The 14813-nt window shown below is 37.3% G+C and overlaps 1 protein-coding gene across 1 annotated transcript in view; it reads right to left on the bottom strand.

Annotated features, from left to right (window-relative positions):
- Positions 1-8378: 8378 nt before the first annotated feature.
- The window catches only part of LOC145980175 (protein CFDP2-like), a 30730-nt gene continuing 24295 nt past the window's right edge, over positions 8379-14813 (bottom strand). Inside the window, exon 2 of the mRNA XM_083113210.1 lies at positions 8379-8510. Coding sequence (XP_082969336.1) covers positions 8379-8510 — 132 coding nt within the window. The remainder of the gene's footprint in view (positions 8511-14813) is intronic.

The following is a 14813-nucleotide window of genomic DNA, read 5'->3' on the forward strand; positions in this document are numbered from 1 at the left end:
CTCCAAGATATTCATCTTTTTCTGGAGTTTATCCTCTAACCTCCTAGAGTTCTCATGTAACTTAGCCTCCAAGCTATCAGAAAGTTCCCGCATTCTAGATTCTAGGTTATTAGCATTTTCCGTAATCCTCTCCTGGATTCTAATTTCTAGATTACTAGTATTTTCTGTAATCCTTTCCTGGATTCTAAGTTCTAGATTACTAGAATTTTCCTGGATTTTAAGTTCTAGATTACTAGAATATTCTGCCATTTTAGCTTCCAGACTGCTAGCATTTTCTGTCATTTTTTCTGGATTCTAGTTTCCAGGTTGCTGGAATTTGCCTCCAGCAAAAAAAAAAGGTAAAGTGTTCCCCTGTGCATAGCACCACGCCATGAAGGCGTATAGGGGGTGTGGGGGTAACGCCCCACACTTTCTTGATCCTGTCGTGAGTGGGGGTGATGTGATCAGCATCACGCCCCTGACCGCCTTTACCCCCCAGGGTTTCCCCCAGGTACCCATGTTATTCGACGCTGGGTAGGCGCCGGGGCCGCTTCCACCGTTAGAAAAGTTCCCGGATTTGAACCGGCCGGGGATCGAACCCGGGACCTTGAGCATGGTAGTCAGACGCGTTACCGACTGAGCCACCGCGGCCACCTTGAGCCTCCAGCATTCGCTGCAATGACGCGAGCAAATCAGCAGTAACAGGAACAACAGGAACTGAACGTTTTTCTTTGCATGCGAGACATGTTAATTCATCAGGAGAATTAGTTTCCTTTGGTGACTTTAGTTTTGCACAATTCTAATGAAAAGTATTGTGACACTCAGCGCAAACAAACGTATCATCAAGCCTTGATGTAGTCTCACAGCAAAACACATGAACTGTGCTTTCATCAACATATGAAGCTTTGCTTACACTTCTTAATATTTTCTTTTCCATTGTTGCTCATCAAACGTTCTGAGTCAACTGCAAATCTAAAACACGTTACCAAAGATTAACGTAGCTAATGCACAATGTGTTCGTGGCCCCACGTTCTGTGCGCCAAATTATTGACACGGTCGTGCCAGAGTGAACCATATGATATTATTAATAGTCATAAGAATATATTTATCTCAATACAAATTGAGAATGAGCAACATGAGACTATATTTTGGTATACGCGTGATACCTCCCAGGGCACGGGAAAACATTAAGATTTGCAGTAAATAGACAGAAAAACACAGAACTTACGTTTTAACATATGAATTCAGAATCTATTTATCTTGATTATGCAATTTAAAAAGAACCAAAGTTGTACATCATAACGAAACTCACAAAAAGAAATCACAGTAACAGCACAATCTCTCTCTCTTGCACTTCCATTAATCTCGTCACTTCCCTCCAAGATTCATATCTATCAGGCGGGATGGTGTACTTCAACAGTCTGTTCATAAGTCCTGGAAGGACATGTCATATTTCTACATGAGCTCAATATACAAACTACATAGAATGAGAGAAATGAATTGAGTTTGCGTCTCATGTGATATGAGTCAAAACTGTTGTTTCACACTGAACTGTGAAGGGATCAATATTCAATTCGATTAGTTAGTGAATAGTGATATGCTGAGATTTTGTAACGAGATGTGCCGAATGGCTGAGAGTATAATAAATTGTGGACACATTGAATTGAGTTAATATATTTGAACAATCTTATAACGTGCAATTTTACATGAAATTTTATTACTTGAATCTACATCACTTCATTGCAAATGCTACAAGGCATTTTATAGGGTGTAAAATTCTGTGTTCGATTCCCCGTTCTGTTAACCCTGCGATTTTTATTTTTTATTAAACCGAAAAATTATTTATTGCATTTTACTTATTGCAAAAATTCGTATATTATTTGATTTGCGAAATGTAGAGAAATATGTTATTGTTTTTCATGTTTTTGGGAGAATACAACTATGCATTGTGAACAAAAAAAAGTAAAATAAATATTACTCACAAAACATTGCCAATAGTATTTATTTGTTTTGTTTCTTGATCATTTTCCCTAAAGTAAAAATGTATAACTTTCGCTGTACATGACATTTCGTCGAATATAACACATGGATAATTTTTATGCAAATGTTTGTAAAATGATAAGAAATTCAAAAACATATTCTGAAAAATTATTTTAAAAAATAGCATTGAACAAGTTCGATGTTCGCAGAAGCAAAATTTCCAGAACCTACCCCCAAAAAACCCCGCTCACAATCCGCCAGGAAAGCGAGGAAAAATGCTACAGACCATATGACCTTACGTCCGAAGAAACAAAAAAAGGATGACGTGGTAAGTACAGCAGAAGAAGTACAGCTTAAGTCCAAGAGTGAAAACCCTATTCAACCGACCCCTTTTTTAGGAAAAGAAGAAAAAAGTTTACAACTAATAGGGGCAGGGATACATAAACCAAGTGATACAGTAATGCGTACAGTTCTTGTCTCAGGTAGTGACGAAGAGATATGAGTGAGTCTGCCCAGCGTCAAAAGTGGAACAATTGCAAAGCGTAAAGTACTAACAATTATTAATGCATTGCTTAAATCAGATCCTTACATCCATAATGTATATATTCACATTAGCAACGATTAACCTTAACAAATTACAAAGTCAGAATAAACTAATGGCGTTAAATGATTGTTTGACACAGTCGGATATTGATATAGCCTTCCTACAAGAGGTAGGCATTGACAATTTTTCATCCTTGCAAGGTACAATGTTCATAATGATTTCACTGCCACATATCAAGGCACAGCAATAGCGGTGCATCAAAGAATTGATTTACATAATGTTACCCTCCACCCATCAGGAAGACTAATAAGTGCGGAATTAGGTCCTTTGTTTTTATGCAATGTATACGCTCCTTCAGGAAGTCATAATAAGCATGAACGAGAACATTTTTTTTCTACAATCCTAAGTCCAGAATTAACATCGCATACATTAAATGCGTTAGTGGCAGGTGACTTCAATTCCGTCCTAGATAGGCAAGATCAACAACCTGGTTATAATTTTTCCCGGGCACTCTATGAATTAACAAAAGGTTTGCAGTTACAAGATGCATGGAGTTGTAAACATAGAGACCAACCAGGATTTACACATTTTACAACTCAAAGTTGTAAAGTTGACCGATTTTATATAGCGAAGGGTTATAAAGAAAATGTACATAGTGTAAGTGTGTTTTCCGTTTGCTTCAGTGATCATAGTGCCTTAATTTTAAAAATAAAATTGGAACAAAACAAATCATGTATGGGAAGAGGATACTGGATGCTAAATTGTTCAGTATTGGCGGATAAAAATTATGAACTGCTAATAAAAGACACTTGGCTAGAGCTAGTTAGGCGTAGATCACCCCATTAAGACCCTAACAGACTGGTGGGAATTCATTGTAAAACCAAAATTTCGTTATATTAGTAAAATGTATAGTAACAACATATATAATTTCTATTATGCCGTGTTACACGATTTACAAAGTCTAGCATTACAAGGTAATGCCTTACATTAACGAGATGAAATCAAAATTACTCTCTCTACACCGAAAAAAGAGAAACATCGTAAAAATTAAAAGCAAAAAGTTACCTTTGGATAATGATGAAGAGGCAAATTTATATCATACTTTACAAGAGAATAGACAAGTTAAAAGTCACCTAATAACAGAGATAACAGATGACACAGGAAAGATTACAAGTAATCGAAGAGTAATTCAGAGTACATTTTTACAATATTATTTAAAATTAATTGGTCAAGCTCATAATCCCGTAGAATCCGATTGGGACTTGAAAATTAGTTTTTTGAAAATCTCAAAAACACCATTTTTAATTTTTTTGAAAAATATATATGATTTGAAGACATAAATTTACTATTTGTGTGCAAAATTTCATAATGGGATGGTAATGGGTTCCTATGGAAATTAAATTTTTGTATTGTAATGTGTGCGAAATTTGCTAAATTTGTTGACTTCCATGTTATAACCTCAACTATATGCTGAGTGGTTGATGTCAAGGTCTTCATATTAGTCTATTTTATAATTTTTGGACTACAAATAACATGAAAATATGTAAATTTATCACTTTTAATATCAGGTAAGCAAATTGAGAAATGTACGAGGGGAAGTCATTAAATAACAGGAATCTTATTCTAAACTTCATGGAGATTTATGCACAACGAAAATTTGTGTTTCGGCACTCAAAAAGGCTCCTTAGCAACATGCCATAACTGTGTCGTGACGATCGAGCAGCGTGCGCCTGCGCAGTAGCTCTTACAGCATGGCCGCTCCGCTGTTGATTTTCACCGTAAAAGAGCAACGAAGTGTTATTAGTTTTTTGTGCTTAGAGGGAGTGAAACTTTGTAATACAGCAGAATAAAGGTTCAGTATGGAGACAATTGTTTAATTCAGGGGAGAGTGTCTGAATGTGTGGAAAGATTTAAAGATGGAAGACAAAACGTCAGTGATGAACACCGGAGTGGGAGGCCAGTTTGCGTGGCACTAAGGCAGAGAAACTGAAACAGCAGATCGATCAGCGAATCTGTTCATTTAGTACACTCTCCCGTGACTTAAACAATTGTGTTCGTACTGAACCTTCATTCTGCTGTAGATTTCAGCACAGGCGTGCTCAGGCCCTCTATTAGGGGGGAAGGAAGCCTTCATGAAAGTTCATTTGGAGAACGAAATACCTCATTTCATCTTACTGTTTTATTGTATTGTGGATATGGAACAGAGGCGTATATAGAGTGTGTCCGGAACAACTGAAAATCACTGTATTCCCCTAATTTACATATGAACATGGTTTCATACAGTAGATTCAAAACAACTTCACAAAATTTATTCATTTCCAACAGTGATGGCCATTAGGGGGCGGTTGCTTCCTCACCTTTTGCCCCCAATCTATAACCTCTTAATGCTGAGCCTTGTCTACAAAGAAAAAGTAAACTGTTCCTTGACCTCTCCCCACTTTTGTCACCCAATCTCTTCTACCGATTTCAAATATATGGGCAATTTATCTTGCAAATACATAGGTAACAAAACTAACGAATAAACTGTATACGAGTGTTAGTAACAAGAAATTTGCTAGAGAACGAAGTTGGATAGTTCAATTCCATAGGAAATAATGCACCTTCCGTAGTTGCTGGGAACTTTTGTCATCTTGAAAATTATGTAAAGAACATAATATTGTTTAATAACGGTGAAAAGATTCCTCCGCACTAAATTCCTAAGCAAGAGTATTAGAGGGGACAACTGCCTCCTCTTGCCCTCCCGTGCGCACGCCTATGGATTTCAGGAGGTTTCACTCACTCTGAGCATAAAAAATAATAACACTTCGTTGCTCTTTTACGGTGATAATCAATAGTGGAGCGGCCATGCTGTAAGAGCTACTGCGCAGGCGCATGCTGCTCGATCGTCACGACCCATTTATGGTGTGTTGCTAAGGAGCCTTTTTGAGTGCCGAAACACAAATTTCCGTTGTGCATAAATCCCCATGAAGTTTAGAATAAGATTCCTGTTATTTAATGACTTCCCCTCGTACATTTCTCAATTTGCTTACCTGATATTAAAAGTGATAAATTTACATATTTTCATGTTATTTGTAGTCCAAAAATTATAAAATAGACTAATATGAAGACTTGAAGATCAACCTCTCATCATATAGTTGTGGTTATACCATGGAGGTCAACACATTTAGCAAATTTCGCACACATTACATTACAAAGACTTTAATTTCCATAGGAACCCATTGCCATCCCATTATGAAATTTTGCACACAAATAATCAAATTGATGTTTTCAAATCATATATATTTTTTAAAAAAAATTAAAAATGGTGTTTTTGAGATTTTGAACAAAACTTATTTTCAAGTTATGTAACGATATAACCTTTGTCAGCGAAGTTACAGGATTGACTTTTTAAACTTTTAACTGCGGTATTGAAACACGCGAATTGCTTTTTATTTAGATATATGATACGTGAATGTACAGGGTCTTCGAGAATGAATGCTGTTGTTTCATTAGGTCTTTGTGAATGATGTATTACGTGTAATGGATTGAAAATGCTTTTGTTTTATTCAGTCAGTCAAAAATATTACGAACAACATTAGTATGTTTCAATATGCGCACCATTAACAGCACGAGACACGTCACAGCGATATTCAGTGTTGGTCCACACTCTACCAAGAACGTCTGGAGTACCGCTTGCAATTGCTTGTCTTTTTCTTTCCTTGTGGTGGTCAAGATCAATTCTTTCACTGTGAACCTCATTTTGACATAGCCCCAGAGGAAGAAGTCTAATGGAGTGAGATCAGGACTGCTTGTGGCTAATGGGATGACTCCACTTTCTGGAAATCGACGATTCAGCTCTTCTCGCGCATGATTAGTAAAGTGGCGGTGCTCCAAGTGCGTGCCAAAAAGTAATCAAAGGGGGGTGGGATTCGTTTGAGTTTCTTCACGATAGAAATATAATATTTTTTAAATTTTAGTTGGCCCTCCTTCAATTGTTTTAAAGGTTAAACATATGAAACAAAAATACTAAATTTAACAAGCATAACTTTATTATTACGACAGTAACAATGACAGAAAATAAAAATACATGAAAATCTTCTTGAGTGACTGAATAAAAAAAACCACTTTCAATCCATTAAACATAATACATACTTCACAGAAACCTCATGAAAACCCACCATTCATTCTCGGAGACCCTGTACATGTTCTTGGAAGTGGTTCCGCTCAACCACCAACAGGTGGCAGGCCTGCTCCTAACAATGAATCCTGGTCAGGGCCGGATTAAGATGAAATTGGGTCTGATGCTGTATGCTGATAGCATTAATTTGAAACCTTCAGTGAACAATAAACACAATGACGTTATAGTAACGTCACAGCGCAAAGAATAATAGTAACTGTATAAGTAATGCTGTGTCTAGGCGTCCAAAATTGGGGCTCCAAATTTCACTCTAAAATGTATTTTCAAGTTAATATAGCAAAAGAAAATGGTTCATTCTAGTTTGTTTTTTTATTTGGGCCTATTTCAGGAATGGGCCTAATTCTGCAGGATCAATAGCATCCACCTTAATCTGTCATTGGTCGTGGTGGCTCATTTAGTTGGAGTTACACCAGAAACGTAATTGACGCGGAGTTGAAGCAGACAGTTAACATTAAGTTTTGTGTTAAGCTAGGGAAAAGACCTACGGAAACGTAGAAAATGTTACAGCAAACCTATGGCGACCAGGCATTATCAAGAGGCTGTGTGTGTGAATGACACGAAAGATTTTGGGAGGGCAGGGGTTCAGTGGAAATCTATTCATGACCATGGGACCATCAACATCACATACAGCTGAATATGTGAAACATACGATGATCCACAACTCTTACATTTAAGACATTTGAGCGAGGCAATTCTGCGTCGCCGAATTGGATTGTAGGCATCGGCGCATCTGCATCCTCCATATAAGCGAGATCTGTCGCCGATGGAAGGAAAGTGACGTCAAGATATTCCAGGAATCCAAAAGGCTGTGACAAATCCCAGAAAAGGCTTTCTCTGCTCGCTTCTAAGACCTCTAGAGAGATAGCGAACGGATCTACGTTGACAGAACCAAGGGCAATCAGTTGGTGATATAAATGGTTTTACATCAATTATTGAATATGTGTATGTGTGTGTGTGGGGGGGGGGGGGGGCTTATGTATTATCTTTCTTGAGGTGAACAAATATTTGTAATAAGAAAATTTTTGCCTAAATTGATTTTCCAATTAATTATTAATTTTGTATGATGGAAAACATGATTATTTTACAATATCAAAAATTCTAAACATTTTTAAAGTATTAAAATACAAAAACTCAGCAACAACAGGAGTTAAGAAATAAAAATTGTCCAACTTTTTTGCAGTCCCGTATGTACTTACATTATTTCAAGTGGAATATTTACACTGCAGGCCTGCATGTGCCAACAATTAGTCACTTCTTAACTGTACTTTGCTCAATTTATTTCTATTGACACTTTTCAAGTTCATTCATAACAATTATGGATATGTTACACTCAAATATGTTATATCGTAACCAAGGATATTGCAACAAGACAATGACTGCTTTATATTGTTATCAGCAATGCAACTTGAAATTGTAGCACTTCTTACTACATTAAACTTCCTTAAAAGAACAAAAACAATTACGGGGAGTTGAATACAAGGAGAGAAAGTGCAGAATGGTGATTATAGTTTGTCGGTAAAATTGAAATGCAATTGTTGTATTTAATAATGATCGTAGTCCAACATACAGGGTGGGTGGGTGCGAAGTAACTAGGTATTGAACATTTTCTGTAGTTTTTCTAATATTTAAGCAACCTCAATTACATTTTCTATACATATATATTATGGAATAGGATTACATACACACGTATGTGCCAGATCAGACTTCCGTGTAGGCACCGGCGGCATCCACCAGCTTCCTCCATCGAACGGGGATGGAATCTTTCCGAGGACCTCGCGGATGACCTGCCAGAAGTCCAGACCTCACGCCCTGTGACTTTTTCCTGTGGGGCTGGGCAAAGATGGAAGTATACAAGACAAAACCTCGTACTACTGTGGAACAATCGGAGGCACGTGTTCGGGATGTTATCACAAAGGTCCCGAAAGAAATCCTACAAGAATTTGTAGTTGTATTTGTGATATAACCAGCACCACTTACAAGTGTAGAAAAGGCGAGGCTATTTGATTGAACAATCAGATTTGCTTACACTTAAAACAATGCCAAGATGGGGCCTGTATGGGGTACAGGTGTGATATGCTCTGATTTTTAAGAAATTCTGAATTTCTAGTGTAGAAAAGGCGAGGGCTCAACAGATAGATTTACCCATACTTAAGACAATGGCAAGAGGGGCTTATACCCCAATTTTTCAGGTGTGGAGGTTCGGGTTTAAGTCCTCATAAAATATGAAGCCTCCCCTGATGGCAAAATGATAATATTGTTGTCTTGTAAACAAAAGGCTCGGGGTTCGAGTCCTGATAAAATATTTAAGATTGAAATACATGTGGCAAAATAATATGTCCACAAGTGAGATTTTGAGAATAATTACTGCTAGTTGATAGCCCCCAGATCTGAAAACCTGGTAAAAAGTGTTTTACAACAATATATTGTACAAAAACTGAATTTCTCAATTTTCTTATTTTCTCATGTTTTATAACCACTTGCTCAATACAATAGAAGAATAGTGGGTAGGCATAATTAATTGCCTCCATGTCCTGCCGGCACGCAAGAGATAAAATCTACACGCTAGAAGGGAGCATTAATGATTTTTCTGTACGATTCACTGAAGGGGCCATTAATCTTTCTGTGCGACAGGGGAAAAAGTGTAACATGTCTGCAACATGTAAAAGTGTAACAAAGATTATTGAGATAAAAATACATATTTTCACACAGTGGCAATGAACTGCCCCCCCTTCATGCTGAAAGCAATTCTATTCTGATAATATGAGCCTAGGCAAAGACTTAGAAAATATTATGGCAGTTCAAAATCCAATTTTGTCTGTATTAAGGTCTCAGAACCTAGTAAAATGTGGGCATATTCCATATTGAGAAGTGTTAATATTGTTGCATTGTAATCAGGGGCTTTGGGTTCGAGTCCTGATATAAGATTGAAATATATACAACTGCCCGCACATAAGATATTCACTGCTAGCTGATAATACAGTTGAGGTTTCAAAGCTGGTAGAGTGTCTGGGGCCTCTCTGACAGCAAAGTGTTGGTATTATTGCTTTGTAATCAAAGGGCTTCTGTGTTTGAGTCGGACCTCTAGAATTGCTCCGTGACTCTCTCATTTCTTACATCATAAACATATGATTTTTCTCCTATGAGAATAACACTACATATGGTGTCATTGGGTAATGCCTCGTGGAATTCACAGATAATTTTAATGTTTGTCCTGTCATTCACCACAACCTGTTTCCTTTTCGAAGTGTTGATTACAAACATGGGTCTCTGTGTTTTGAATTCATCTGGTGTGTAATACATATCCGTATTGCCTGTAGTGACCCTTTTGAAAGCCGAAAAAGCCTCATATAATTTGAGAAAATCACCCTTGGACATGTCTAAATTATAATTTTCTCTAGGGAATACCTCATTTCTGCCATTTTTAAGATATATGTTCTTGATGTTGCAGTTATCAAATTTGCTTGAATTTTTTCCTGATTATTGTGTCTTCCAGTCTGAAACAGTACCACCACAAAATCCGGCATGTCATATTGTATACTGGAGAATGAATTTGTGGCATCAAACTCATAATAAGAACCAGATGCAGGCTTCTGTACAGATTGATATGTATAAAATTGCAGAGGAACCTGTGGATTTTTTAGGATATCTGCTTTGTATTTAAGAGCATAGCTGGCCTCATATTCAACAACCGGGATTCTTAGCTCCATAGTCTGAATAATGCACTTGCCTTCATCAGGTAGGGTATTAGGCAGAGCTTCTCCTGTAGAGTTTATCGCACTGTACCTCATCAAAGCATTATTATCATTGGCAGCTCTTCTAAATGTAATTCTTAACCCACCCTTCCACATAATTTCTTTGTAATCCGAGAAGAATCCTGGCAACAGGCGCATAGGAAACAGCACTGTGTGGTTCTTAGATATAATTTTATCACCAGCTTCAAATCCACCTATTTTGTAGTATGAAGCCTCTGTTTTGGATAATTTTAATGTGGCCAAAGCTGTGGAGGTAATGCCGGGATAATCCACTCTGTTTATAACAACACCATGCTTTCTGATCTCAATTTCAGAGAACAGATGCGGCACAAAATTATCTACAAGTCTTATATTTGAATTTGCAGGATAATCTGTTCCATCGAGCTTTACAACATCAAATTTGATGTATAGATCTGCTCTGTGGGGGTGTATAAATCCATCCCCTACATCAAGATCAACCTCGATTTCTGTGTTGGGTTGATTTAAATTTGCAAATGTCCTCCTGTTTGGAGGGAATGATTGTAGCTCATAACTCTCAATATTTTCCATTGTATGTATTGTTATTTAAATGTTAATCTCTATGATTGCAGTTGTTGTGGCTCCAGCAAAATCAACTAATTCTTCTTTTTCATTAGTGACCATCAATTCAATATAATCTATTCTATTATGGCACACAGGAAAATATAATGTTGGGGATGGATTGTAGATGATTGGCTCCATGAATTCGGAATTAGGTTTGAATGTTGCAATGATGCCTGTTTGTTTGTGAGTGCCTATGCCATTTGATTTGGTGATCATACCCTCGGCCACATTACAGTGAATATTCAGAGTCTCTATGGCTAAGAATTTAGGTATATTCATAGCAGTGTGTTTGATTGCTGGTTCAAGTTTTGTGTTGTTCTCAAATCCTAACAGCTCTCCTATAGTACCCAGATCCACTGTCTCTGTAGCAGATACAATCTCTACTCTGTGAGTGACAGAATTTTCACTTAACACTATACCTCTGGGTAATTGAGCATTTAGAGTGGACAGATTATACTGCCCTGGAGTGATGACAATTTTTTGATCCCCTACTGCAATTGTGTTGTTGTGGTGTGTAATATTAGGTATCAAGTACATGCCGTAAAATGCTCTGAGAGCTATTGTTTTGGGATACACTATGTCATCATGTAATTTGAGTTTCAATATTGAATTTTGGCTGGTGAGATGGAATACCCCCATGATGTTTCAGATACCACAAGGCCTTTTGAAAATTTTCAATTGATGGTTTATTTATTTGAGACATATATCTGAGAACAGATAAACACAAATGTCCGCAATTAACATCTTTGAAATTTTGAACACGGGCATTATTGTAATAAAGATTAGCTGATTTTAGATATTTTACTAAATTTTCAGGTGGAACACCTCCAAATGAATCAAACACAAATGCCTCATTGTTTAAATATTTAAGATAACAGATCCAGTGAGTGCCCTGATTTTTGTACTTATCCAAATTAACAATGCCACACTCTTTGTTGAGTGGTTGCTCTGGCAAAGAATCAGACATGTACACACCTCTAAAATTTTTGATGCCCAGTGGCTTGATTAAAGCTTCAATATCTTGGTTTGTAAGCGGCTCTTGTTTTTTTTAAACTTATTCATGGCTCTCTTAACACCTTTGCCTTTTTTCTCCATGGCGAGGTTATGGCGCTTCTGCTCATCTAATTCTGCCTTATTTTTCTTGGCATCTATTACTGTTTTTGCTATGGCAGCTGATCCCCCAGCCAAGCTCCCCACAGCCCCGAGAGCAGCTAAGATGGCCGGGATGGTAAATATGAAACCCCCCACATGTGATTTTTTTCTTGATTGCTGTAATTTTTTTAATTGGGGGGTACTAAGCAACAATTTCATACCATGGCCCTTTGCAAGACAAGAGCTTTTTTTCTTGCGCTGCTTTTTGGTTAAAAGACTATCAATAGTTTTAAGAGATTTGAGACCTGCATAAGGTATTTGATACATAACACCCTTGGCCTTCATCCTAGGTTTATTATATACATATTCACAACCCCCACCCCAGTTTTTGTTTGGTGCTCATAGCTATGGTGGTTCCCAATGCTGCTATTTTTTCACTCAAAGAAGCATCTTTGCTTACAAATCTGCCAAATGCAGCCTCTTCTAATTTCTTGTCTGCAACATGTCTCTTGTCAAGATCAGAATCTGTGTTGTATGCTATGTCATGGTCTCTACAAGCAGCATCTAGGGGATTTATACCAGGGTCCCCTCTGTTTAATCTATGGTCCAATTTTGTGCCTGGACCACAATACTGATAGCCTGGAATGTGTAGTTCAAATGGCAGCTTGTTTATAATGTCATTAACCAGGCCCCGACCCTCAGAAATATTCCAAAATTTAGGTGGTAGAGTATTCATAATTTTTATGAGATATCCAATCCCCTTAGGGTCATTCACTATAAAATTAGACAATTTTGTGCTTATCATGTCCATAATTCCAACCTTTTCATTGTAAAAATTGTGGTTGCCAGCATTTTCCTCCCCAGCTATCACCAATAACCTATCTACAAGTTTCCTGACATCATCAACCCAGACAAATTCTTTAGGCAGGGTGTTGTATTGTTTGATTCCACTGCCTGTCTTGATCTGTGACCATATGGGCTTGATTAAATTATTGTATTTTGCCCCACTGCTAGACTTGACTCTTTTTTGTGTGGGATCATTGTTCTGGTATAGAGCATCTGATTTTATTAATATTTCTTTGTAATAATCATAATCTTGATCTGTATAGCTGCCAGGCCTTTTCCGAGTCATCAGTTCCCACAACCCAGGTGTTCCGGGGTACTTAACAAAAGCACCTTTTTCTCCGAGACGAGATTCTGAATAAACAATCAGATCATCCCCCATAAAAGTTACTCTGAAATTGCCAATTCTATGTATGATACTGCCATCAAGCTCTGTGTCAGCATATAAGCCAAACACCTCATCTTTGTTGTCTTTAGGTGTGGTTAAATATTTTTGTGCAAGAAGACCCAATTCAATAGGATCCTGAGTAGCTTCAATTCTTCGAGGAGCAACAGGACTAGGTGTATGAATGCTGGAAAGTGGGGTGAATGGATAATCTAATATGTTCCTTGCAGCTACAGGTACAAGCTCTGTGATCAAATTTTGATTCTGCTCTGTAACAGTTTTGATATTCTTACCTAAATTATTAATAGCATCAATTACAGGCTGTTCTGTTTGTTTGTGTTTTTCATAAATTCCTCGGTTCTCTGATTTCCATCCCTTAAATCTTTTTACAAGATAATCTCTTAACTTAAGATCATCAATGATTGGCCTTTTCATGGTTATTTATTTATGTCTCAACGTCTAGAAAATCGTTGATTTTATTTCTGTATTTGCCACTATTGGGTGTTCTTGTCATATCAATTGTGACAAACCCATAACTGTCCTGGTTCCAGCACTTGCTGCAAAACTTGGAAAAATCATTGTAGCTCAAGTCCCCACCTACATATTCATCATGTATGTGTTTGAGGTTGGTATGGTCTTGATGAAACACACATATAAAATTGCTGTTGTCTCGGATCAGTTGCTTCGGTATTTTAGAAAAAGTCTGTGCCAGTTAGAAGCAATCAATGTTTTTGTGTCGGCCCTGTGTAAAGAAATTTCTAACCTTGTTTTGATTATCCAGTATAATGTCATCAAACACAACAACAGAATTATCGAGACATTCGTGAAGTGGTTTAACATCTGGTTCAAAAGTGGCAATATCCAATCCATCATATAGCTTCATCAGCTGCTGATATTTTAATTGTTCCAAGCTCTTAGAGAAGATATACAAGTGCCTGTTTTTCCAGTCTAACCAGTTGGGTGCCAATAAAAAATTATCAACCATTAGTGTAGTTTTACCACAAGCAGATGGCCCAACAATAAGACACCTAATATTATCAGGTAGCAATTTGCCATTTCTCTTATTCTGCTGTTCAGGTTCTGGCAGCCTTTTTATAACATCCCAGGTGCTCATATTATTATTTTGTCTGCATCGATCCAGCTGTGTTCCGGATGACCCAGCCATTTGACAAATAACTTGTTGCCTTTTCTGCGGATGATTTTTTCTATGAGATATGTGTCAGGCTGCTTAGTTTTGCTGAGTTCTTGTTCATAGAATCGGCCTTTGAGAATTTCTCCTCGGTGGTCTTTTATTATATATGTGTTAAGGGTCCCGGGTTTAACTTGAACCACTGTAAATAATTCAGTGCTCCAGTTTCTTGTAAAGCCTCTTTTGAATAAGTGCTTATATTTGCTGATTCTTACTTGATCGCCCACCCTGTATTTGGCCCTTCTTGTTGTTGGCTGGTATCTAGGATAATAAACAGTCCTGATCAATTT

Source organism: Lepisma saccharinum, chromosome 27 (genome assembly GCF_977018435.1).
Source record: "Lepisma saccharinum chromosome 27, izLepSacc3.1, whole genome shotgun sequence".
In the NCBI taxonomy this organism is placed as follows: Eukaryota; Metazoa; Arthropoda; class Insecta; order Zygentoma; family Lepismatidae; genus Lepisma; species Lepisma saccharinum.